At 31.4% G+C, this 27243-nt stretch overlaps 1 protein-coding gene across 2 annotated transcripts in view; it reads right to left on the bottom strand.

Moving 5' to 3' along the window:
- Nucleotides 1-2012: 2012 nt before the first annotated feature.
- LOC132746835 (glucose-6-phosphate exchanger SLC37A2-like) overlaps nucleotides 2013-27243 on the bottom strand; it is a 28626-nt gene continuing 3395 nt past the window's right edge. The window contains exons 2-18 of one of the 2 annotated variants that reach the window (XM_060736098.1): nucleotides 25791-25872; nucleotides 23212-23305; nucleotides 19595-19673; nucleotides 18297-18432; nucleotides 17753-17829; nucleotides 16545-16711; nucleotides 16049-16101; nucleotides 14916-15263; nucleotides 11624-11710; nucleotides 11072-11162; nucleotides 9927-9989; nucleotides 9064-9149; nucleotides 8315-8363; nucleotides 7858-8010; nucleotides 7127-7224; nucleotides 6323-6412; nucleotides 2013-3227 (exon numbers count right to left, since the gene is read on the bottom strand). In XM_060736098.1, coding sequence (XP_060592081.1) covers nucleotides 3210-3227; nucleotides 6323-6412; nucleotides 7127-7224; nucleotides 7858-8010; nucleotides 8315-8363; nucleotides 9064-9149; nucleotides 9927-9989; nucleotides 11072-11162; nucleotides 11624-11710; nucleotides 14916-15263; nucleotides 16049-16101; nucleotides 16545-16711; nucleotides 17753-17829; nucleotides 18297-18432; nucleotides 19595-19673; nucleotides 23212-23305; nucleotides 25791-25872 — 1771 coding nt within the window. In that variant the 3' untranslated portion in view covers nucleotides 2013-3209. The remainder of the gene's footprint in view (nucleotides 3228-6322; nucleotides 6413-7126; nucleotides 7225-7857; nucleotides 8011-8314; nucleotides 8364-9063; nucleotides 9150-9926; nucleotides 9990-11071; nucleotides 11163-11623; nucleotides 11711-14915; nucleotides 15264-16048; nucleotides 16102-16544; nucleotides 16712-17752; nucleotides 17830-18296; nucleotides 18433-19594; nucleotides 19674-23211; nucleotides 23306-25790; nucleotides 25873-27243) is intronic. The other variant, XM_060736099.1, reaches the window with a different exon arrangement.

Below are 27243 nucleotides of genomic sequence, written 5' to 3'. Positions count from 1 at the left end.
CATAAAATAATCAATTGTCAAATATGGTTTTATTTCTTAATCTTTAATATGGTTAAAACTGTGAAAGTCTATTAATTAATGCTATTTTCATACAAAACATAAATATAGAATAATTGAAAAAATAGGTATACAATACAACAAAACAGACAGATTAAATTACTTAATTACCTCAAGAATGAAACTAGAGATCTGGTATGACATCTTAATAACACTTAAAGCTACACTCTTTCAGATGAGCAAAACAAAAATCATTTAAAAATAAAAATTTCATAATATTAAAGTACAAATATTTTGAATCCAAAAAATTTATATGCCAATTTGTGTAAGCTGTGGCTGAATTTCAAATTTGTAATACTTTTATTTCTACTCAGACTTTAATGGAGTACAGGGCTGATTTTTTCATCATAATTTAACCTATTTTCAGTACTCCACTTTAGGAAATATTACAAGCAAGTTTTTTTCTGCACATGTTCTAAATATTATGTTAAAATTAGTATGAAACTGTAAGCATGCTACAGTACTCTAACAAACAATTCGAAAAATGATCAAACATGAATAATGACAATATTTTACATAATTCATTGATTAATACACAATTTAATGACTTACAAAAGATTTAAACAAACAACAATGAATATTTTTGAACAACAGAGGACCCCTATGTAATGAGCGCTACAATTTGAGGCTTAACGACTAAAATTCCTTCATAAATGGACAATCATTACTTAACAAAGAATTAAAAACACTTAAGTACGTATACAGAGAAATCTCTCAAGAATTCTTGATTAACAAAAGGTTACAATGAAGATCTAGTATGGCGAGATAAAGGATTAACAAATTTGTACATGCATTAATGAAGAAAAATTTTGTCTTGTCTATTACATGAAAAGATTGAATTCTATATCTCTAAAGTAGTTAATTTTTCATTTAGTAGTCTAAGAGTTTAGCTGTGTATACAAGTGAATATAAGTGTTAAAATGGCCATTATCAAGGCTGTGAACAAAATGTAATACAAAAATGTAATTTTCTTATAAAAAATTCAACTGCATGTGTTGAAAATTTACTTAGTAGGCTATACATTCAAAGAATGCATCTATAACAGGCTTAACTGACAAGAAAGTCCAGTTTGGGAATACATGTAAAGAAAAACAATGATCTTTTTTTACTGTTTGTAGGTGTCTAACATTTTTACAGCATTTAGCAATTTCACAATATCAATTATCGAAACCAGAACTAAAATCTTGACCTTATGAAAACAGGTTTGTCTAGAAATGGACTTTATTGGGAGGTGACTATTTTTTACAGTGTTGACTTACACTCTCTATGGCATAAAAACTTTTCGTAATGGCAGTCATTATTCAATCTGTGATTACAATTCGTTTGATAATAATGTTTAACAAAATATCATTACAAAAACCAAAAACGTATCATAGTCTTGCACATTATTTACAAACAAACAAAATAAATTCCTGATGTGTACTTCACATGAAATGACTATCAAAGAAATATTTACAAAGAATAATAATTTAAATTGAAATTTTGAAAATCACATACATGCATGATTAATCCACTTTTTTTTCAAGTAAATTTAGGTAGAAGTATAAAAAGTAACACTTTAAAAGGAAATACATATAAATTATATATTTTAAACCCTGATAAAAGTTATCAAAATATTAGTGTAACTTAAAGACGATGTTAAAAGTGTTGATAAAATTTATAAACCTTCATACTTTCAAAATTTAAAAGACTGCCAGCATGATAAAAAGACAGTGAACCCATTAACATTGTTTTTCAAATCGTGTCAAAAGATGTTTGAAATGTCTTAATGAAAATCTGAATTACCCTTGAGATATTGAAAATAAGTATATATAGGTAAGAAAAAGCAGATTTTTTTCATTTCAAGAATTGAATACTTGCATTTTTTAAGTAAATAAAGTTCAAGGTTGTTTTCTCATGCCGGCAGTCAAACTATGTTAAAAAGTTTTATAAAAAGTTTTTAAAAACTTAACAGATTTGAAACTGACTTTTCTACTTATACTGTATTATACATACACCTTTACCATATAAAAATCTTTTTTCTCTTTCGAGTATAAAAGGTGCATTTTTAGAAATATATGGGTGAAAGCTTACATGTGTGCATGCAGGTTTTTCTATAAGTGTTTTTTTTTAAGAAAGATAAAAAAGTTTATACTTTGTCATTTAAGTTGAACCTAATACTGGACAAGTAATAATTTATTATAATACTTAGCACAGTAAAATTTCAGAAAATAATTTCTGTGTTAAGATATCCTTGTCATTCATAAGCATTCAAATATAAACAGTTCCGAACTTCAAATCAATAAAAGATAATAGTGATTTACCTAATAAATTTTATCACACACACAAGACAGCTTACAGTCTTGACTTAGTAATTTTCAAACTAAATGCTCCTGCTGAACAGGTACGATGTGAATTGAGGAGAAAAGCTACATTGTAAGTGCTCCTACAGATCAGCTAATAAATAGGTCAGTGAATTATTTATCGGCTTAATTAAAGTAGTGGTCAATCTAAAAGAAAGAAGTGCATGGAGTTAACCATTTAAGCATATGGTTTTCAGACTGGTCACATTTTGTTAGTCTTTTATATTTTATATTAGAGCTGCAATGGTTCAGGTGCGGTTCACTTCAGATAAGATTTCAGTTAATTATAACGTTCTCGATTATCAAATATTCGATTCAAATTTTTACATTATACTTTTAATGATCTAGACATTTTTTCCAGATCTGACTTGGATGAATTAACTTGAACAAGTTATTTTGCTGTTGTAACAAACTATTGTATGATTAATGCTTGCATTGAATATTAACTATAATTAATAATAAATGACTAAATCCAAAATCTGATAATTGATTCAAAGAAGTGTATAGATCCGAACTTCAGTGAACCATTGCATCCCTAATTTATATAGATTTAAGGGAGATAACTTACCTAAAAAACACATAACAAAGTGATACGCTGAACTTGTGTTTATAAAAGTCATTTTTATATAAAAAAAAGTCAATACATTCCATAGCTATCTATATAATTATATATATTTCTATAACTATTAAAAACAACATATCAGTCATGTTTTTCCAGCTCTTTTCATTATATATGTTATCATGGCTGTATAAAAATACTTTTCTTTGCCTTAAATAAAGTTCAACCTATCAAATTCTAGTGTGTAAATCCTATAATGTATTTTGTATCTAGAATGAAAAAAAAAGAACAAGATTTTAAATAACAAATAGTATTTGTAATACATATTCTCTTGTTTAGTATATGTGTATAAAGAATTATGGATACATTTGAATATAATGACTGACAAATGCAGAAACGTCATCTAATTTTGATCTGATTAATTTAGTTACTAAACTTATATTTGTGATTGTGTAACCACAACATGTATTACCTCCCCTGGTTGCCATTATCACAAATATATTGTATGCTCAAGACCAGATAACAAAATCTCCTACAATTCTTAAAAGTTAATTTTGTGCTATAATAATTTTTTGGTATTATTTTAAAGTTATCTAACAGTTCATTTAAATAATCTGTTTATAGCACTTATATTTATATTGTATTTATATTTATATTGTATTTATATTTTATATTCAGTCAGTTTAAATGCTGCTACTTTTGCCAAGGGAGCTAAATATTGTACATATGAACCATTTACATGTATAAGTTAATATTGAAGAAATATTCGATATATTTCATCATTTTTCAATTTATGTAATTATGGACACAAACGTTCCTCAGACATATATTTGCTACTTTTTAATAAAATGCTTGGTTGCTGGAAATCTACTTTTATTAATCTCCAAAACAGTTTCTGATAAAAATATTTTTCACCCAAATAATAATAATAATTTGAAGAAATTTGAATCTTGCTTAAAAAAACAAGATTGCATTTGAGAAAAATGCTATGCCACCGCATTAATACCTAAGCTCTAGGCCTTTTGGGCATTTACAAGAAGGTATTTTAAGTTTTTGAAGCCTTGTACCTTGTACCTACAGACAATAAGATTTTTTTATTTTTTACTATATGTATATATTGAAAATCAATGGCCCCCAGGGGCGGGGGCAATTTTGACCCCAGGGCTATAATTTGAACAATCTTGCTAGAGGTTCACTACACAATTTTTCATGCAAAATATCTAACCTCTAGCATTTGTCAATTGCTAGAAGAAATTTTTTTAAAGTTTTTACTATATACATATAACGAAAACCAATGACCCCCGGGGCAGGGCTGATTTTGACCCCAGGGCTATAATTTGAACAATCTGGGTAGAGGTCTACAACACAATGCCTTATGCTCTAGGCCTTTTGGGTCTTTACAAGTAGGTATTTAAAGTTTTTACTATATGTACATATAGTGAGAATCAATGACCCCCGGGGCGGGGCCGATTTTGACCCTAGGGCTATAATTTGAATAATCTTGGTAGAGGTCTACCAGGCAATGCCGTATGCAAAATATCTTAGCTCTAGGCTATTTGGGTCTTTACAATAAGGTATTTTAAGTTTTTACTATATGTACATATAGTGAAAATCAATGACCCCGGGGCAGGGCCGATTTTGACCCCAGGGCTATAATTTGAACAATCTTGGTAGAGGTCTACCAGACAATGCCTTATGCAAAATATCTAAGCTCTAGGCCTTTTGGGTCTTTACAAGAAGATTTTTTAAATTTATTCTTATAATTCCTTTTGGTTGCCATGGCAACCAGATTTCTGCATGGAATGAAATTCTTTGAACAACTTTGGAAGCCCTTCACCCAAGGATCAATCCTGCCAAGTTTGGTTGAAATTGGACTATTGGTTTTTCACAAGAAGATTTTTTACGTTCGCTATATAATCTATATAACAATGACCCGGGGCGGGGCCTATTTTGACCCCAGGGCTATAATTTGAACAATGTTGGTAGAGGTCTACCAGACAATGCCTTATGCAAAATATCTAAGCTCTAGGCTATTTGGGTCTTAACAATAAGGTATTTTAAGTTTTTACTATATGTACATATAGTGAAAATCAATGACCCCGGGGCGGGGCTGATTTTGACCCCAGGGCTATAATTTGAACAATCTTGGTAGAGGTCTACCAGACAATGCCTTATGCAAAATATCTAAGTTCTAGGCCTTTTGGGTCTTTACAAGAAGATTTTTTAAATTTGTTCTTATAATTCCTTTTGGTTGCCATGGCAACCAGATTTCTGCATGGAATGAAATTCTTTGAACAACTTTGGAAGCCCTTCACCCAAGGATCAATCCTGCCAAGTTTGGTTGAAATTGGACTACTGGTTTTTCACAAGAAGATTTTTGAAGTTCACTATATAATCTATATAACACACACACACACACACACACACACACAAACAAACACACACACACACAGGTGAATCGCTATATGCCACCGCATCGCAGATGCTGCGGTGGCATAAAAACAACAATCTAACACTTTACCATAATGACAAACTGGAGTTTAAAAAAAGCCCTGAAATCATAGTATGTACATCATCAACAACAAAAAATCACTAAATTTTAATATAAAATTGTAAATGAGACAGAATGTTTAAAATTTATACCAGTAAAATGTCATGGTGTAGTTTAGTAGAATCTAAAACCTAATACAAATAAAAAAAGAGGGAAAGGGATGGCGGGAACAGTCTGATAAAAAAAACCAATATAAAACTGCTAAAACATTTAACCTATTTACAAACATGGTACAATATGGAAGTCAAGGATTGCTCTAAAAACAGGACACAACAAGTAATGCTGACACCTCAATAAAAAACAAATTCGTGCTGCAATAGTACGAAATGATTATAAATGTAAAACAAAATCTTTGGTTTTAAAATATAATAATAATCTCTAAACAAAATAACAATCAAACACAATAATGCCTTTTTATAAATGAGGATAGAACTTGGTCATTATTGACAAATATTTTATACCTAAGTTTCGAAAAATACATGTCTAAAATGTCACCTTAGTGCAGTAACGGGTTAACTCCTTATGTAATATAATAGGAGTTAACTCGTTACTACACTAAGGTGTCAATATCAGAAACAGATTTTCATCTACCAAATGTAACATTTAATTTCTTATTACTTTATAAAATACTCTTCGGCAAAATACAATCTCCTACTAATACTTAAACAGATTCTAACATTATTCCTAAAGTGTTTTTAGTACATCATTTAATGGAAAGGTATAACAATATATGTGTGTGGATGTTTGAATGGAATTTTTTATCTTTTATCACAGAAACAGCTGGTTGCTATAGTAACATTATCTTTTGCCTACATTAACATTGACTGAGACATCATCTATCTGTCTGGTACAGCCTGTCAAACGCCACAACTGTATCTCCTTCGTCACCAGTCGTATCAAAAACTGTAATATACAAACATATTGTTTTTTACATAAAGGCCCATTAAGTCTTGAAAAAAAGCCAAATCATAAATGCCCATTTTGCTTTTTTTTGCGGTTTGGCAAATAGTACAGTTATAGATATTTATCGCAAATGTTCTTAACTCATGATAACATGTAACAAAATCATTATAAAAACAGTGTTTGCCCCTTTCTACAGAAGAAATAATTCATTAATTTCTGAGGCCTAATTTGCCTTTAAAATTTGTAATTTTCCATTTTATTTTTTAAGAAACAATGAGGGATGAGGTGGCACAGTTGTTCAAGACTCTGCCTCTCAATGCAGGGACTATACAAGAGCTAGCAGGCTGGACATGAGAGTCCTTTAAATAAGCTTAAAGCTAAAATCATCCTAAAATAATTTTAGTTATTACAGACAAAAAGAATATACAGTATACATACTGATGTATACAAACTGATGTAATGTTCTTACATACACAGACTACACAAGATTAGTTGTTGTTAATTAATGCCTGTAAACTGACTCTGCTATAGGGACATTAAATTATTGCATACCTCCCTGGCTTAAAGTAAGCTGGTAGTTATATTATCACATATATATATAGTTATATTATATTATGCCTGATTGATTTAAATAAAGGCCTTTTAGTGATCTTCCTCCACAATTAAAAGACAGAAAAGTCAACTCAAAGCAAAAGATATAGAAAATATACATACCACCATGGCTAAACCATCGGCAGCTATTAACATCCAGAATACATTGTTCCAGCCGGTCGGTGATATAACACCTGTCAACAGAGGTCCGATAGCAGCTCCTGTATGTATACAAATACATATCATATATCAAAGGATATCACTGACCAGATAGTTTTGAGAGAATCAATCAATCTAAAACAGATCTAAATTCTGAGATGGTTTATATACTGCTCTCAGGAAAAATTTTTGCTGCATTGTTTGTACTTAACCCTTACCACGCTAATTATCTTAAATGGACTGGTCCATCTTTCGATCTGGACAAAAACTTTCATCATATTTCGGGAAAATTTAAAAATATAAAATATGTACTAACTGAATAGTTAACAGTGAAGATTATAATCTGAAGGCACTGGTGTGTTGGCTTATCTTAATCTGCACTGATTGCACAGATATCCTCGATTCAGTTGCCGCTGGCAGTATAGAAGTTAATAGCAATGAAAAGGGATGAGATTGTCTTGCATTAAGTTAAGGTGACTGCCTCTCACCCTACAGACAGTGTGGTCAAGTATTACTTGTGTCAAAATCCTCCCATTTCACACAAGTACTTGCAAGAGCCAGGCAGCTGACTGGAGAGTTCTTGTCATGAACTTTAAACCATTTTCACAAGCAATATTAAATATCTTTAAACTATGAAATTATTCAAAATAACATTATTTTATCATTTAAACAAAACAAGTAATGAAAAACCTTACCTATACTGCCTGTGCCATCAATGATAGCCGTGACTGAGGCGAGAGCCCTCGAGTTGCCCTTCAGACTCTTGTGTGTGCCTAGATCAGCACTTACAGCTGTGGTGATCAGAGCATAGGGACCGTTCACAAAGAAACCACAGATCAATAATAAACCTACAAACAGTTAAAATAATCAAGTTAAAATTGCTAGCTTACTATAATTTACTGGTTCCCTTTGTAATATTTGTCACAATAACATTCCTCAAAGAAAAGTATTAGTGAATAACCAAAGCAGTTTTGTTATAACTAACAATGTTTTTTCCAAATTTGGAAATCTACTTTCTTTTTAAATATGCAATAAAAAATAAGACTGTACATCAAATGACAAATTAAACTATACAGGTCTTATATTGATAACAAATCAAGCACGTAAAAGTAGACAAAAATATATAAAAAATTGTTTCAGTAAATAACTTACCAACACTATGAGCATAGTTAATACTTCCATATTCATTGTATAAAAACATCTGAAATACAAAAATAAATCAATAAATAATAATACAGTATTATTGACAGTATTAAAGACTTAAGGTCACATAATAATAATGATAATTATGACTTGCCTATTCCTCCAATATTTTTGCCAAGCCCATGAAGTCTGACCAGGCTCTACATTATTGGCTACTCCATTAATTTTTGATCCCTTTTATCAACAGTGGTCAGGCAAAAAAACAAGCAATTTATTTGATTTTGTACAAATTTGGAGGGTCTAGTTAACAGAAATATAAGACTCGAAGCTCTTAAGCCCGAGTATAACATCTGTGACATCTCCACAGGGCATGGTCATTTAAAATGACCGTCAATTTGTTCTTTCTGTATATAAAGTGTATAATTTTTCATAAAAAAACACAATTTTCTTATTCCATTTGTTTAGTACTTAAAACACCATTTGTCTGATTTTGTGCGGATTTGATTTTGTACAAATTTGGAGGATCTACTTTACAGAAATATAAGATTTTAAGCTCTAGCCCAAGCAAAACATCAATGACATATCTGCATGGCATGGATCTTACCCCACCTTTGTCCATCTTGTCAACTCTAAGTAACTTTTAACTTTTAATATTTTAACACCAGTGGGACTTGGTTTGATCCAGTTTCCATATAAATTTTAAAAATTCCATTTTGGGTCTGTGTTGTTATACAATTTAGCTAAATTTATTCATTTACCATTGGTGCAGCCAATAACAACATGACACAGCATGTTGAAGCACGACCTCGAGTGAAATCAGATATCAAACCAGCAGTTATTCCACCTGAAAATAAAAGTTTAACTTTCTAAACATGATATACAAAAAATTGTAAATTGTTGACATAAATTTTATGATTCATCACTTTATTAAGAATTAGAACTTTGCACTTCTCACGTTAAGTTAACAATTTGCTCAGCAATTGATGATTTTCTACCTTCTTTTTGTTGAAAATTCACTCACACCCACACTATAAAAGTCAAATGGCAACTTTCAAGCTTTAAAAGTGGAGGAAGACCTCAGGTACTCCTTTGTACATTATTCAAGACACAAGCGAGACCTGAGAAGAACCACCAACCTTCCATTAGCTACCTGGACAGCTTCCTAACATTAAAGAAACCGAAGTCTGTAACGAGATTCAAACCAACAGTGCTCATAAAGCAGAAAAGGAGTTTAACCACATGGCCATGAAAGCCCCCTCTTCTTCTTTAAATGGCAGAGGAAACAAAGTGAAGAGATGAATCTATATACTGACTGGCTATGTCACTTGCTTTATAATTTTCTATAAAAAGTTTAAAGAAATACACAATGCTTAGGGTATTAAGGGGCCTATGCCTGATTATTTCAGGGCGTAAGTTTGCACCAGTGTACAATCATTGACTTTCCGTAAGCTAGCTCTATAGCTTATTCTCAAGAGTGAATTCAAAGTCCCTAACAGGATTCAAACTCACAGTGCTCAGTGAGGGCCAAGTAAGTCATCCACATTATCCAATCAGCCACATAAGGCCTTAAAAAAAATTTTTTTAAAAAAGGAAAAAATAAAGAAAATATTCATCGACTTACCCACAATACCTCCTACATCAAACAAGGTTGATAAGTCACCGGCAACTTCAGCATCATAACTAGCTGCAAAGAAAAGTCATGAAAGTTAAAGTACTGTTGAGATTATCAAAATAATATGTGCATTTAATGACTTAACCATAATTATATGCCTGAATTAGTAAAATGGACTTGCCCAGCTCTGAATTTAGAACAGTCAATTGTTTGTTAAAGGGATATCTATAGAATTAAGAGGTTGTTTTTAGTTTTATTTTACTCAGTAAATAAGTGAACATTTGATTTAAACAGTCTAAAATCTGTATCATCTGTTCTGTCGAAATTCAAAAACAAAATAAATCAAAACGGCACAAAAAAAGCATATGACATAAGCAGTAGAGTCTATTTGATCAAATTGTTTCATCACTATCTATAACGATCAATAAATACATGTATACAGTTATATAAGAATCAGCAAAGCTAGACTGAACAACTTTTTGACTTGAATGAGTTATCAACTTGATTGCAGGCAAAAAGCTTTTCTCTTCAATTCCAAGTGTAACCTTCACTTTACTGAATGACCTTCACCTTGGTTTAGATAAGAAGACATAGGACTTAAAAAATCACCAAATATGTTATCTCACAACTTAATTTAGAAACATTCCATCGTACGAGAGAGTTCAGAAAGAGGAATTTCGTGCATTTTTTACCTTAACTAAACATGAACATATGTTGAACACGTGTTACATCTAGACAAAAGACTGAAATGGGAAATCAATGCAAGACTATGGTAAACTTTTTAGAATTACCTAAGGCAATGTTGCAAAACAACATTAATTCAATGATTTTTACAAAGTAACATATGTCAGTCTTTTGTTAACCCTATTAAAAAACATCTTTTTGTGTTAAGTAGTGAAGCATATTTTTGTGTGAACTTGCATTGATTTAAATTAGTCACATGATTATATAATGGTGAAAAATATCGCTGAGTAAACAGAAATTCACTTTTTGCACCATTCATCTGCATGTATAGTAAATATTTTACAAATTAATTGGGAGATGCACAGAAACACAAGCAGACGGATGGAAAGACAGGCAGATGGACGGTGTGATTCTAATATACCGCCTTTTAGGGGAATTAAAACAGACTAATATGCAACATGTTTACTTACTTTTATATGAGATATATTTTGGAAGCCAAAACAGGAATGTGTAGCTGACAAGTTTTGCAAAGAATAAACACAAAGAGAACTCTATCACACCCTGGAATAAAAACAACATTTTACTTACTGCTTCATGAAAGTAAAATTTACTTGCTGAATTGAATTTAGTTGCTTATATTCTTAACACAAGTTAAAGTATTTGGACATTTGCTTAAGGTAAAAGTAAAACTAAACAGACTAAATTAACTTGCAGATTTGCTTGCAAATTCAATTTACTTGCAGATTTCTTTAATCAAACAGTATCAATTTTAAACTTGCAGATTTGATAATGAAAAAGAGACTTAACAAAAGCAATAAACGTAATATAGATACACAAAATAAAAAGAACATTAAAACTATATCAATTTTCTTGATAATTTGCTTAATAAAAAATACATTTATTTACCAATTTCTTTAATGTCAGACTGGCCTGGCTCTATAATGGTGGCCACTGACTTTCATTTCAACTGTAAGGGTCAAGATATAGGCCTAATATGCTAGAAAAGAGAATGACAAACTTACTGGAATCATCAATGCTTTGAATAGAGAAATGGCTTCATCCTTTTTATGGTCTATATCATCATCTCCAGTTCTCATCAAAGGTTCCTCCTAAATGACAACAAATATATCATCAAATACCCAAACAAAAGTATTATAGGTCACACTAATAATTTCTTGTTAGTTACAATGGTAGATCTGCATTTGATTTTTTTCAAACTTTGCAAGACCAATATCCATTTGACAGAAAACCCAGATTCTTGATATGTGGTCAAATTCTAACTTTAGGTGATTGTTTAGTATTATTTGTCCATATTTATATTTTAACTTCAGGTAATTGACTGTTAAGTATCATTTGTCCAGTAAAATACTAATCTTGATCAATGTACAGCAAAGAGTTACATAGTGTAACAAGAGCTGTCGGTAGGAAAGCAACGCTCGACTATTCTTAGTGCTTGATAGTAAAAAAAAATCCTTGATACAGTTACCTCCTCCTGTTTACAGGTTGGGGTCATGATGGTGAACAAGTGTGCAAAGTTTCAAAGCCATATGTCAATGAACTTTGAAAATATTTAAACTATTACAAAAACTTTAACGTAAATTCTAAGTCAAAAAAGGGGCATAATTCTGTCAAAATGCTTGATAGAGTTACCTCCTCCTGTCTATAGGTTGGGGTAATGATGGTGAACAAGTGTGCAAAGTTTCAAAGCCATATGTCAATGGACTTTGAAAATATTTAAACTATTACAAAAACTTTAACAGAAGTGGTTACGCCGACGCAGACGCCGACGCTCGGGTGACTACAATAGCTCTACTTATTCTTATCGAATAGTCGAGCCAAAAAATGTATACATTTTTCCTTTTTTCCACTTCTTTGTATATTACATGTATATCATAATAAAAGAAAAAAACTACTGACTGCCTCTCCAAATTGTTTTGTCACAGAGAAAAAAAAAAACAAGCAAAAAATCATGATAATCTTGGTGGGGCTTTAAAAAATCAGTTCTAAATCCTAAATCCTTTATTACGAAATGCTCTGTAATTACTTTGATTAAAACATTTGAATATCTTTATCCAATTATGAAAAACACTAAATAACCCAGTTACCTCTAGGAACTTCTTGAATGCCTTTAATCAAACCTAATTACTGTTACATACATGTGCATTCTTCCAGATTAAACAAAAGTAATAGGTACAAAAGACAGATTCTTATACTCTGAGCAACATATGTTGCAAACATTTCTATATCTTTCATGTCAAATTATAAGATATAGAATTATGCAATCTTTCACTAATAGGTTCTAGCAAAGCTTTAAGCACTTTTATATCAGTTACATAATATACATGTATCATATGAGTTGTATATTTATATGAGTTGCTTTTTTAAATAATAGTTTCATGTTTGTAATTTGCATTTTAATATGAGCTATATGTCTATAATTATGAGTTGTATATTTATGCATAAATTGTATATCTATACAAGTTATGTTTATATAAATAGCTGTATGTTTATGTGTTCCATATGTTTATATGAGCTGTATATTTAGGCATGTTTTATATGAGTTGTATATTCATATGAGTTTCATGTTTATATGATATGTTTGTTTGTTTGTTTATATGTGTTTCTTTTTTGTATGCATTGCCTGTTTATATGAGTTTTTTGCTTATATGAGTTATTTGTTTATATGAGCTAAATGACAAGATATTTTACTTAATGGTGCAAGGTATTAAAAATAACTGCGTTAAAAATGACTATTTATCATTTAAAATCAAAAACATGATGAAATGTGTAATTATGTAATAATGTCAAAAGGAAATCCCAGTACCTTTGAATAAGAAAATCTTCATAATAAGTGTTATAAAATTTCTGACTAGCAATAACATCATATCATACAGTGACCATATCATACAGTGTAACGTCTGCAGAATAGCCCTCTGTTAAGCAATAACCTGTTTATAGCAACTGTTCCTTTTTTTCCCACAGCTAATAAGCAAGACTTCACAATAAATGAGCCGCATCAAGACAAAACCAACATAATGGGTTTGCGACCAGCATGGATCCAGACCAGCCTGCACATCCACGCAGTCTGATCAGGATCCAAACTGTTCGCTATCAGTTTTACTACTTGTAATAGGTTTTGGTAAACGAACAGCATGGATCCTGATCCGACTGCGCTTAGGGGTAGGCTGGTCTGGATCAATGCTGGTAGCAAACCCATTATGTTGGTTTTGTAGTGACACGGCTCAAATTAAACCTCTAAGGAGCAACGTCTTTCAGCAACAACCCAAATATCATTTCAGCTAAAAAGATTTTGCTCTGCAGAGATTGCACTGTACTAAGTACTACATATCATAATGTATAAATGCTTCATTTTTGAGATATTATATCTTCTATTCTATCACTGGAGATACTAGTAATTCTTAACAATAAACCAAGTACTGTTCTAGCCTCTAGCTCTCTTAATTATCATCTTTTGTAACATTGTTCAGTATAATCCTCATCTTTGGTAACATTTTGCTCTATGTTGATTCTGATATGAAGATAAAATGTGTTTGTTTGTTTGGTTTGGTTTTTACACCAATTTTAATTTTATCTCAGTGGTCAGTCCACCTAACCAGCTTTCCTGGATAACTAACCAGTAATAACCAATGCCTCTGCAAGTGACCGACTACTTATCACATAATGTCTGAATCAGCAGTGAGACAAATATTACTATCAGATTCAATAACCAAGATCAACTGTCATGTAGAAATTTAACCTTACTCAAAGATCAAACCAGTGACCCCCTGGGTTACAAATCCAATATATTCACTATTCTAGAGTAAATAAATGTGAACAGACATTTTTAGACAACATTTATGCCCTTTGTGCAGGCTTCTGTCTGAAATTTTCTTGAGAAATTATCTTGGGATGACTTCAAATTTCTAGCTTTACTAAGGTCCATAGTAACGAAAAAAAGTAAAGTAATAGAAAAATATCTGGAAAAAAAATGAAGAAAAGAAATTTTAACCCTTAACCTGCTGGAACTGAAAGTGATTGGCCTTTGCCACCAGTATAGAGCCAGGCCAGCTTGCACTACCATGCAGTCTGACCAGGCCCTATACTGATGGCTAATTCACTTTAAATTTTCATCTGAAATCCCCAGATGATTATGGACTGTTCCTAAAATGAAAGCTGGACAAGTTCATTTAGAAAATTTTTGCAGGTTAAGAGTTAATTTTTAACAACCAGGATATGTTACCACCACCATCAAGTAAATCTAACCCACCACCGGTTATTTCAAGCAAATCCTACCCACCACCTGTTTAAAACTACCTTAGTAGGCAATCCTGTATTAGTAACCAGTTCCGGGAATGGTCTTGCCCCACCCTGATGTTTATCATGTACTTCATCATTGGTCAGATGTGGTCCATTTTGAACTGACCCATTTAAAACTGCCCCATTACACCAATTTGACAAAACAACTTTTTCGCCATTAAAAGTGACCACTGCCCGACTAGGGTCAATGATTACTTCGCTTAAATCTATCTTTTTCTTATCCAAATCAGAGTCGTTAAAACCAAGATTAATTTTTTCGTTACAATTAACATCAGGATGGGCAACAGGTGCTTGTTCAGTTTTTAACACTGTTACAACACCGTCAGTTGACTGAGCACCATTTTGCTGCAGAATAATTCAAATACATTTATGCTTTCTATGTTAGTTTGTTCAAGCTGCTTGTTCACACTTTACGGAAATATCTTAAAATTACCATAAATTCCAACGATATGTTATCATATAAATATAAGGTTCAATAATTCATTTTACCATTAACATTGTCAATTGAAAGAAAATGACATTTGTTCACTATTCATTTCACGGGTATCGGAAAAGTGAGCCCCCATCACCCTTCACTAATAAATACCGATTTATATAAGAAATTACTTATTTCATTTAGCTCATAAAAAAGCTTTGCATATAATTTCGAACATTTTATAAAGAGAAAGAATATCGTCTCAAAAAATGTGAACAGGCAGCAGTGAGGTGAAAGAAAATTATTGAAATCAAACAAAAAACAGTTAGTGATGTAAATAAAAAGTGAAATAATATAAGAACTATAGGATTGGTTGTGAAACAAACTTAATCCAGTTTTCAATTGCCTGATTATATTCACGCCATTTTGCAAAATATGTAAAATATGACCGTGAACTGATTTTTTCAGAGCTACAAAGCAAACTGGCAACAACATTTCTTTGTAACTGAAATCATTATGCAAATAATGCTGCACGAAAAAAGCTCACAAGCAATAAACTGAACTTATATAAATATATACTTCTATAAAAACAAAATTTATAGTTTTTGAAAATAAAATAAATTAAGAATTAATCAGTTACTGCTTTTGGAAAAGAATATAGATGTGCATGTTAGTATAACATGCTAGGTTAGGAACAACAGAAAGACTGAATTACCTCTTCTCCCGCTATATGGTGAACAGGCCGGTCACAATTAACTGCCCCTGGTTCTGTAAACAATAAACTTCCAAATGTTATTTCTCATACAAACATTCTGCTTAACAAACTGTTTTAAAATATTACAATGCCATCCATTAGTAAAAGGATATTTTTCGTTTCAGTTGTGTGCTATGGCTTCAATTCAATATACAATTTATCACAGCCAACTTCAACCGTTTTGAAAACCATAAAGAGATAATTTCCAATGATGAAATGAATAGTTGAAGCCACTGACAGCAACAGAGAATCATCAGAGACAGAAGTCTAAAAATAAATGAGTTCTGGCTCCGCCCACTTTCATATTTATTTTTCATATTTGTTTTTTCACAAATATTATCTATATTTGGCTGATAAAGCACCATATTTTATGGGTAAAATAATATAATAGATCATATTAATTTTACTTAGCATAATGATATTTAAATTAAGTTAGAAAATGACTAGAAATACATACCTGGCACAAGAAAGAAGAAAACCAATATCCCAAGACAGCCGATTATAATTCCGGGAACAATGAAGGACCAGCCCCATGCATGATTCACCCAGACCCCCGCAATGAGAGACCCTAAAATGTTTCCTACAGATGTATGTGAGTTCCATATTCCCATGATCAATCCACGTCTGAAAACATAACAATTAAATAATACTGATTTAAGAGTACTTCAACTCATACAACAAGTTTAATAGAGAAATATAAAGATTTATAGAAAATAATTGTCTTAAAGCATTGTAGAGCGAAATAAAACATTTAAAAAAAATACATGTATGTCCTACGTACATTTATAACCTTAAATCTTTTACAAAATCAAAGCATCCTTACAAATTCTAAGTAAATTTGAAACCAAAAGATCATGCAATAAAGTGTATTAACCACCAATGGTTTACAATGTTTCAGTTCTCTTTTGTTTTTAGTTAAATAACCCTAACCCTGCCAAATTTCTTAAATGGACTTGTCCAGGGTTGTCATTAAGAGGCGGCAGGAGGCCAAAATGACTGTCTCAAATGCATTATGGGCCGCCTCAAATTTAAGAATACACTCTTTGTTATGCTTGATAAAAACAGAAATGGCCGCCTCAAGTCCAAAACAAACCTTCTGCGAAAAATGTTAATGACAACCCTGCTTGTCCATCATTCAATCAAGACACAACTATTCATCATTTTTAGGGAAAATTTTCAAAATATGTACTGACAGACTTATTAGCAAATAGTGCATGGATGGACCCGCAGATCTTAGTCTCACTCTGCACTTGTTGTATGGGTAGGTAAAACTATGGGTACTGCAAAGCATGACTATTAAGCTCTTTAAACAAAATTTCTCCCTAATAAATATTGCATTGTTTGATTTAGCACAAGACTTTTTAGTGCTTTACACAGTAAACCCTTAGATAATTGGTATTTTTAAGAGCAGCGATTTGCCTTGTGATGAAAGTGTCTTTCTCTCAACCCAGGAATGAGCCCAACTATCAACACCATATTCCTCATATGTCATCAGACACTAGCCAGTTCTAGGGTGCACACTTAACAATGGTGGAAATAAGTGTTATAGTTTTATTGTAATCACATTAAATTGAGTATGTTTCAAATAATTTATGTTAAATTTTTATCAAACACAGAACAAGAGCTTAAGACATTTTTGGTTCAGGGTTCAAGACAGATACTTACTTTCCCTTGCCATACCAGTTACCTACACAGGCCACCACACTTGGCCAGCCAGATGATTGAACTAAACCACCTATAATCTGAAAAACAATGAACAAAAAACTTATTGAAAACTTCAATTATGATATGAAGCTTAATATAATTATACAGTATAGAAACAAAACTTCATTTACACATTTATACATCAGTTAAGTACAATATGAATAATGTTACAAAGGTTACTGTAGATTTGGTAAATTATCTTATTTAGGATTGTAATTATTCCTAAAGTACAAACTTGTCTGCGTATGATTTTTGTAATAATAATAATGCAACCCTGTCGTAATGAATCACAGCTTAAATTTTTTTTGACTACAGCAGATTTGCTTTATAAAGACAAACGTTATCAAGAAATGATGAATGACCAATTTCCAAACTAATTTCTGTTCTGTTAACATTTTAAAATTAGTTTTTCGAGACCATATTCTAAAATTGTTTTTCGAGACAAAAATAATGTTCCGCATTGCCAAATCTACAGACCTCAGTAAGTACACTATTGTTAATTTACCTGAACAAGAATATAGTACCACAGCATGTGAATACCGAGAAAATAACCCATGCCAAAGGCTGCAGTGAGAATACCACTCGTTATCATTCCCAGAGACAAGAAATGCCGTAAATTCATCCGTTCAGCAATATGCCCACTAAAATGAACACATGGTTACAATTTTGTAAATCTAAACATAAACTAAAATTAGGGCTGTCAGTAGGACAGCTTGCTCTTGAAATAAAACACAATAGCCTTGATAATGTAGAATTTTCAAAGCTCAAAAAAGGGCCATAATTCTGTCAAAATCCTCCTTAGAGTTATGGGCCTTCTATTATGCTGTCAAATAAGCATGTGTAGTTTCAACACATTTGCTACAGTAGTTTTGGAGGTATCAACTTGCAAGCAAAAACTTAGCCAAAATGTGATGCCCATGAGTAGAATAGCTCTCCCTGTGTCTTTTACAGATTTAAAAAAGATAACAATTTTTCTAGTGTTATACTAATATTCTAGTTTTCTTTTCCTAACTTTGTCTTTAGCTTAGCTCACAGTTTGCAATCATAGCCATTTGAACAGCATAAATGCTGAACTCTGTTCAGTTTATAAGTCATAGAAGCACAAATATACTAGATGCAAATTCTCTAACAATGAATTAAACAATACAATCAGCTCTGATAATTATACTCAATTTACCAGCAGCCTTTACCAGTAAGTATCACTCAAGCTTAAAATGAAACATTATGAAAGCTTGCATCATTGATCACCCTTCAACCACAACTTCTTTGTCTGACTGATTCTAAAAACAATCTTTTCATACACATTTCTATTTAACTACAAAACTAGAAATGTGTCCAAAGGACACCGAAGCTGTGGACACATATCCCCCTCCCGACATTCCACTATTTTGTCTACAGACGGACAGCAGGACAGTGGGACAGATAATCAAGGACAAACTAAATCTCTCCGCCCTTAAAATGGGGCATAAAATATTTTTATATTTTACACCAGTACTACAACTTTTTAATCACATTATCATAAATAATCAAATACCACTGTATGATGTTAATCTATTTCTAAAGATTTAAATCAAATAAAATTGCCTTTTTTTTCTTTCTTATATTTGAAATCATAATCTTTAAAATTTGCATAAGGAAAAAAAATTTTTTTTAAACGGTTCAGTTTGCAATGTATTTGTCTTTGGTAATGCACATTCAGAAGTGAATACCCTTGAATCAAAAAGCCTCAGACAGTAAATTTAACATTGTTTAATAAAAGATCATTAAATTTCGCAAGAAAAAGCGTTCATATGAAATTTATACCTGAAGAACATTCCAACTGCATATGCAAATAAGTATGCCAAGTCAAGACTTCCCAGAAGTGTTGCAAAATCACCATGATCTGAAATAATACATTATATTGTTTTTTTTTTGATAATTCAAAGACTGCACAAACAAAACAATTGCAGTAACATCTAATTTTGGATAGTAAAGGCCAAAATTGGTTTTTAATAACAAAAGAAGTACATGTAGTTGTCAGATACTTTTCTATTGGTTTCATGACTTGGATTCACACATGATCAATGAATTGTAAGACAAATCATAAGTTAACTACACCCAAAACTCAAATTATCAAAGTACTTAAAGCACTGATGGAAGGGAATTTTCAAATTGTGCAAGATCATTTTTTAACATTAAACCTTTCTCAGTTCTTATCCAAAGAAAACATTTCTTAAATGGAAAAATAAATTCCATGAGTCATGCAATAAAGCCTGTTGATTCTACACTCTGGCACACCCCTCATGGTGACTATGTCAAGCTGTGCTACTGCGCTGATTAGGGATATAATTTCTACCAAAAGTTTTATATTCTGGCTGACATGCATGTAAGAAACAAATATCTCTCATTATTTGTTAGACATTAATAATGAAAAAAAAACCTGCAATTATAAATACTCAACATGATGAATATTCATTTTTTTTCATTCCAATTAAATGCAAATTTTATTCAGTATCTTGTATACAGACTTATACAATTTTTTGTTTCATCATAAGTGACAAAAGGTCTTGGCCTTCATAACAAGCTGCAAAATCTGTTGACAGACATTAGTGTACTGTGAGCTACATCAGCCAATTAAATTTTATTTAATAATGTCATTTTGAAATGAATCACCTTATAGCAGACAATGTTTACTCTTATCATAAGTGGAAAAACGTTCTGACCTTCATAACCAGTTTCAACCGGTACAGACAGGTGTTTTAATTAGTCAATAAAAAATTTACATAAAACACCTACATATTTCATTATTTTATTTCGAAACGGCCTTAAATCAAGAGAAACAAACGCTAGCTTCAAATTTCTATCTTGATATCAAAAACCTTTAGCAGTATTTCAATAACACAACTAATAATGGGGTTCAATTTTACTTAAGGTATTTCTGTTGCCCCTTGACAACATAATCTATTTATCAAAGTTAATGTTACTCTCCACATATTTATCATTTCACCTTTGAAATTTAAGTATTAAATTGTTTTGTAGAAAAAAAAATAGTACCTCTATGATAAAGACAACCCCATTTGTCCCTCCCTTCCCGATGTCATAGAAATTCACCCCAATGTACTTCAATGAAACCGAACAATCCTTTCCTCGACAAATAGCAAATAAACCCCATGTGTCCCTCTTGTCCATGTTATCGAACAACCACTTGTTCCTTCCATCAATGACAAATAGGACCCCATTGTGTCCCTCAGCGAGAAAAAAAGACCTTAAATGCCCTTTCCTTAACTGACAGATTTACCCCATGTGTCCCTCCAAGATAAAACAAGCTAAAAAATCCATAAATTCCCCCATGGGTCCTTCCAGTACACAGATGATACCATAAGGTCTTGTGGAAGGAAGAAGACGTCATGTACAGCACAGGTATTCCATGCAGATTCAATGATGTTGCATTGGCAACAATCAATTCTTTTTCCCCTTTAAACTGTTCTGACAATTAAATGAACTTCCATTTTTCTTTTTTTTTCTTTTTGGTATGTCCATTGTCACTTTAGGGGATTTCAGTATTTAAAAGCGAGAACTAATTTGTCAACAGTAGTGAACTTAAACTTGGTCGGACACACCTGTGCAGGCTGGCTTAAGTTAATACTGGATATAGAAAAACAAAATCTTGGCTTAGCGTTCAATGAGCTAAACTTACCCGGGGAGAATTTGTTAAATGGAATTGCCCATACTACCAATTTGGATCAGTCCATTTGAAATAAAAGTGATTTCCTTATCAAAAAGAAAAAAAAAAAAATTGCACTACCATCTGTATAGCCGATGTGCTGGTTGACATGACCCCATGACCCTATACTGGTGGCAAAGGGCAAAAGGTTATCACTTGCCATTCCAGCAGATTTCAGGTTAATGACACACTTTTAAGACAATTCAAAATGTCAACAACTTTTGCACTCTTAGATTTAATAATGATTGACATCAGGGTTATCAGGTCATGTAAATAAGAAACACTTCATCCTTAAAACTAACATTTTATGTCCTATTTAGAATTCCTGGGATACTATGATATTATACACTTTTGTTGAACAAAATCATTCTACTGGTAAATAACATTTTCAGTTCCTTTATCAAAATGAGCCGCGTCACGACAAAAACCAACATAATGGGTTTGCGACCTGAGCATGGATCCAGACCAGCCTGCGCATCCGCGCAGTCTGATGAGGATCCATGCTGTTCGCTATCAGTTTATTTACTTGCTATAGGGTCTGTTAGCGAACAGCATGGATCCTGATCCTGATCCTGATCAGAATGCGCGGATGCGATGAAGACTCATTCACTCACTTATGAAGAACAAATAGTACTTAATAATTATATTATTCTGTAGTCATTTTTACATAACACAATTAAGGGCGACAATATTCTTTTAAATTTCAAAAGCCATATTTTATTTATATCAATAATATCAAATTTTGCTCATTTATTTAGTTTTATTTCACCTTGTTTTTATTTACAAAATTTTACATAATTTTTCAATACAAATCACACAAAAAAAACTTTGCAACTTTTACAGATGAAGATAATGACATACCCTAGCAATAAAAAAAAATGCCAGCAAAAATCTTTACAAATTTTACAGATGAAGATAAGAGGGCAATAAAATATTTTTTAAAAGATTTTATCACAAAATAGATTTCTCTTACATAAAAGGCTAATACAACAAAATCGAGGCAATTTAGATCAAAAGAAGATTAAATTTTAAAACATACTTCCTAGATAAAGAAGATAGATTTTCTGATATGTCAAAGGTGATTTACTGATAACTTGACATATTTGCACCTACAAAGAGGTAGTCAAATTTTTCTCCAAATTTCATAATATACAAGATTACACGTGCTATACCGCACTAAACACTCGACAGCAAGCCTCAGCACATCTTATCTTCAAATAATTTATTATTAAGGCTACCTTGTTATTTCAAATGGTTACCACTATATCAACTTTCTTGTCAAGCCCTTTTTTTGTAATTAAAAGAGGCCACAAATTGCATTCATTACATATTCAAGATCACTGTTACCCTGGGTAAAAATAAAATGTCACACGGATGTGACAAGCCCAAATACTATGAGGATAAAACAGCAGGTGTAGATTAAATTTCTGAGTTCAAACTATATGCAATGCACTTAAAAAATTTGACAATTACTAGTTCCTATGTTTCAACAAAAAAACCTTGCACCTCTATAAGGCTTGTCGGCTAGAATTTATCTCAGGTTAGAAAAATGTACATCTCGATTTCCCGCCAAAACTTCATTTTAAAATTTCTAACTTCTGTCAGTCTGTAATTTCTTTACAAGGCAAACAAAATCAAGACAAACATAATGATCTTGTCTTGTCAAAGACTTCTCTTTTTCCATCATGTTCTCTAAAGTATAAACATCACAACTTACTAAATGGTGCCCAGTCACAGTCTGTAGAATTATCAAACTTTGCCACTTCAGTTGGTAGAAGTGGTATAGAACAATTCTTTCTGTGCAAAACTGACTGAAAATATAAATTACATTAATAATGTAAAATACTGTTACTCAAAACACACATATATATAAATACAATTTTTTATTAACTGAAAAAGCGGACTCAAAAACTTGCTCTGAAATACAAGTGGTCCCAAATAATATGCACTGTGACACAATTTGTTACAAATTAAATGCAAAATTCATGCATGCATATTTTTTTTTATTTTTTTCTATTTATTATAAACCATAATACAATTAAAAGCAAATATAACAACAACTTTCTTTTCTATTTTTCTTGATCATCACAATTCACGTGATATTTACGTATAATTGTACATTTCCTTAGACAGATCATACACTTATAAATATATATTATTAAGTTTAATACATTACAATACACTTACAATTACCCATTGCTAAAACAATTCAAACCAATTGAAATATATAAGCAATAGCTAAAAACAACTGTGACGTTAATCGATTATATTAAATTTTTCTATTGTTCGTGGAATTCAACAACTGCAGACACTTCAAATTGCAGATAAAACCAACGGGATTGTTTTACAAGGATATACATGTAATAAATATCAATTCGTTATTCTGTAGGTTGTTTTGAAAAATGTTTATTAAAATCCTAAGAAAATACAACTATCGTAATGTTTAATTTGTCACATGCAGAAAAAGGCATAAAAATGGCACAATTTCTAATGTACATTATTTTTAGCCCATGCAGATATGGCATGACTAATAATCAGTTGTAGTTTAGCAAACAGCACACTCTATGACCTAAATCCCCACTTAAAAATGCCCTTTTCCTTTCTTGATATAGCTCACAAATTTCAAGATCAAATTTCCGGTAGTCCATGCTAGAAATCTTATCACATAAAAGTCCATTAATGTTAAATCATCCGATATGTGAAGTTCAAAATAGGACAAAATTCTAATCTAAATGATATGGAGATTCTATGACAACAAAATTTGCTCTGCTGTGACATCAAATGTCTTAACCAAAGTAAAACCCTTTTTTTGGCGAAAAAAAAAAAGATCAATTTTTCTTTTGATTTGCTGGGAAATTCGTGAATCTTCATCATGATATATCAAAGAGAGATTTGCCAGTAACAATGAGAAAATACATTTAGACCATAATCAAAAAATTCTTACAATAGACCGTAGGTACAAACAATTTTTTGTGTAGTTTATACATCTTTGAAATTATAAAGCACAACACTAATCTATTGTGACAGGCAGTGCACCCTGATGCTATAACAGTAAAAGTTTGCTTGTACCTACAGATATGCTGGGAAAAACACATTTGCAGAGTTCCGGCCAGATTATAACATCTATTTTAACTAAGCTATTGTATATTTATACTTATTCTTGCCAATGGTCAAACTTAGTCCTCAATCTTTACCTTTACATTGTTAAATATTTAAATGATCTTGTCCATCTTTCAATCAGGACAGATTCTGTCTTATTTTGTTTTAGGGAATATTTCAAGATATGTACTGAGTGATACTAGTGAAAAGTGCAGACCATAATCAAAAGACACGCTTAAAGTTAATAATGTACACCAAATATATTTCTTCTCAAGTCAGTACATCATTTGGTTATCTGAGTGCCTTGAAAGTATGAGATGTTTATACGTAATGACCAACTTGTAAACATACATGTATATTTTGAATGCCATTCGGTACAAATAAAAATGAACCTAATAAACCCATCCAGGAAGTGTCATTTTAGCATAATCTAGTCTATTTAATGCTTCATTATTATTTATAATACAGAACAGAACATATATTTTATTTGACTATATAAAGCCTTGTAACAATATAGAGCCAATATTTTTTTTCTTATAACTGCTTCTCATTAATGAAATACACTAAATAATATTTTTGCAGGTATAATATATATATACATTGTAGTCTGTAAATCAACATTGTTGAAATAGAAAATCTGTAAATATCTTAAATGTCTACATAATGAATGAAGACAGCTGCCAATGTGTGATAATCAATAATAACCATTATAAAAAAATACAATGTACAAAGGACAGGTGCATGAAAATTCTGTCAGTTTTATGTTTACCTGTAAAATCTTTATAACACATTTAAGCTATATGTAATTCATCTACAATGCAAAGGTGTTTTTTGACAAATCCATACTTAATAGAAGGCACTAATTACCTTTATAAATATCAATCTCTTTGTGTGGTATCAGCTAATATACTTACAAAAAATTTATTTATAGAATTAGACTTATGTCCCTTTAAAGCCCTATATTTCTCTGCTACAACATTGTTATACAAATTAAGGACATTTTCAAGTTTTCATAATAGACATTTAGGCAAAATTTAAACTAACAAACATGCCAAGATTAAAGAAATTCTATTGAACAGTTTAAACCTTGCCTATATGTGTAATGAAAACTCCTGAAAACATCCTTTATAATACATTTAATGTAAGTAAAAAACATGACGATGACTGTAAACTAATTAGTTTTCATCAAGGACTTACCTTGACAATGCTGATTGGTTTCCTAGACAGATGGTAGCTCATGTAACAGAAAAATGTGAAGACCAGAATAAAAAACTTGTAACTGAAAAACACATAAAAATATGTATGTGAAATCAACATTATAAAGAAATATTAAGAGATTATCAAGGGTTTTTTTTACGCAAGAAGGTAAGGTAACCTTCCCTTAACTTTGTGAAAAAATACATTTTTTTTAGCAAAAGATGAAAAAACTTAATGCAAATTGTAAGAGGAAAAAATCAAAATTAGAAATACCAAATTTAGCAAGATATGGGTTAAAACATTTTGATCAATTTTAGTTGAATAAATCTTGTGTGGCTTTAATGAAGGAGACCATCTGATCTTTAATTTGTCTGTAATTTGTATTGTTCAGTAAATCAGTCAGCATTAAAAAGCTGGCATTTAAAAAAAGTCCTGTATTTAAGGTCAAATACATTTCTACTTGAGTGGTAATGATCACATTTTACAACACACACTTGATTTGTTTTAGGTCACAGACAATTAAGTGGTAAAGGTAACACAATTGATTGGTTTAATTAAGTCGCATCCTTGATTGATTTATGCCACAATCTTTAATGGGTTTAATCACATCCTTGGTCTGGTTTAAGTCATATACTTGATTGGTTAGTCGCATTCTTGATTGGTTAAAGCCACATGCCTACCGTATTTGGTTTTAAGTCAAGACTTGATTGGTTTAAGCCATATATTTGATTCAGGTTTAAGTCACATACTTAATTGCTTTAAGTCAAATACTTGATTGGTTAAAGCAACATGTCTGATTGCTTTAAGCCAAATACTTGATTGCTTTAAGTCAAAGACTTGATTGCTTTTCATCACAGACTTTTTTGGTTTAAGCCATATACTTCTTTGGTTTAAGCCACAATCTTGATTGCATTAAGTCAATGACTTGATTGCTTTTCATCACAGACTTTATGGGTTTCAGCCTTATACTTGTTTGGTTTAAGTCACATACTTGATTGCTGTAAGTCAAATACTTAATTGGTTAAAGCCACATATCTGATTGCTTTAAGCAAAATACTTGATTGCAGCTTAAGTCTAAGACTTGATTGCTTTTCATCACAGACTTTTTTGGTTTAAGCCATATACTTGTTTGGTTTAAGTCACAATCTTGATTGCTTTAAGTCAATGACTTGATTGGTTGAAGCCAGAGACTTAATTTGTTTAAGTCACAGACTTAAATGGATTACTAATTGATTAGGCCACAAATTTGAATGGTAAAGCATCAAGGTCACAAGCTTGAGTGGTTTAAACCCAGGTTTATACCAAAGAATAAACACTAAATATCAAACACTTTCAGATAAGACAGCAGTCATTTCAAGCTCATAAAGTTTATCATAATCAATTCTGAACAAAATGCATGAACATGAAGCACCTGCATGGATTTTTCTTCACAAATAGAAGAATAAAATGTAAT

This window comes from Ruditapes philippinarum, unplaced genomic scaffold (genome assembly GCF_026571515.1).
Source record: "Ruditapes philippinarum isolate M1 unplaced genomic scaffold, ASM2657151v2 ctg762_1_1_1_1, whole genome shotgun sequence".
NCBI lineage: Eukaryota > Metazoa > Mollusca > Bivalvia > Venerida > Veneridae > Ruditapes > Ruditapes philippinarum.
Note: the sequence above shows the minus strand (reverse complement) of the source record. Positions and strands in the feature narration are given on the sequence as shown.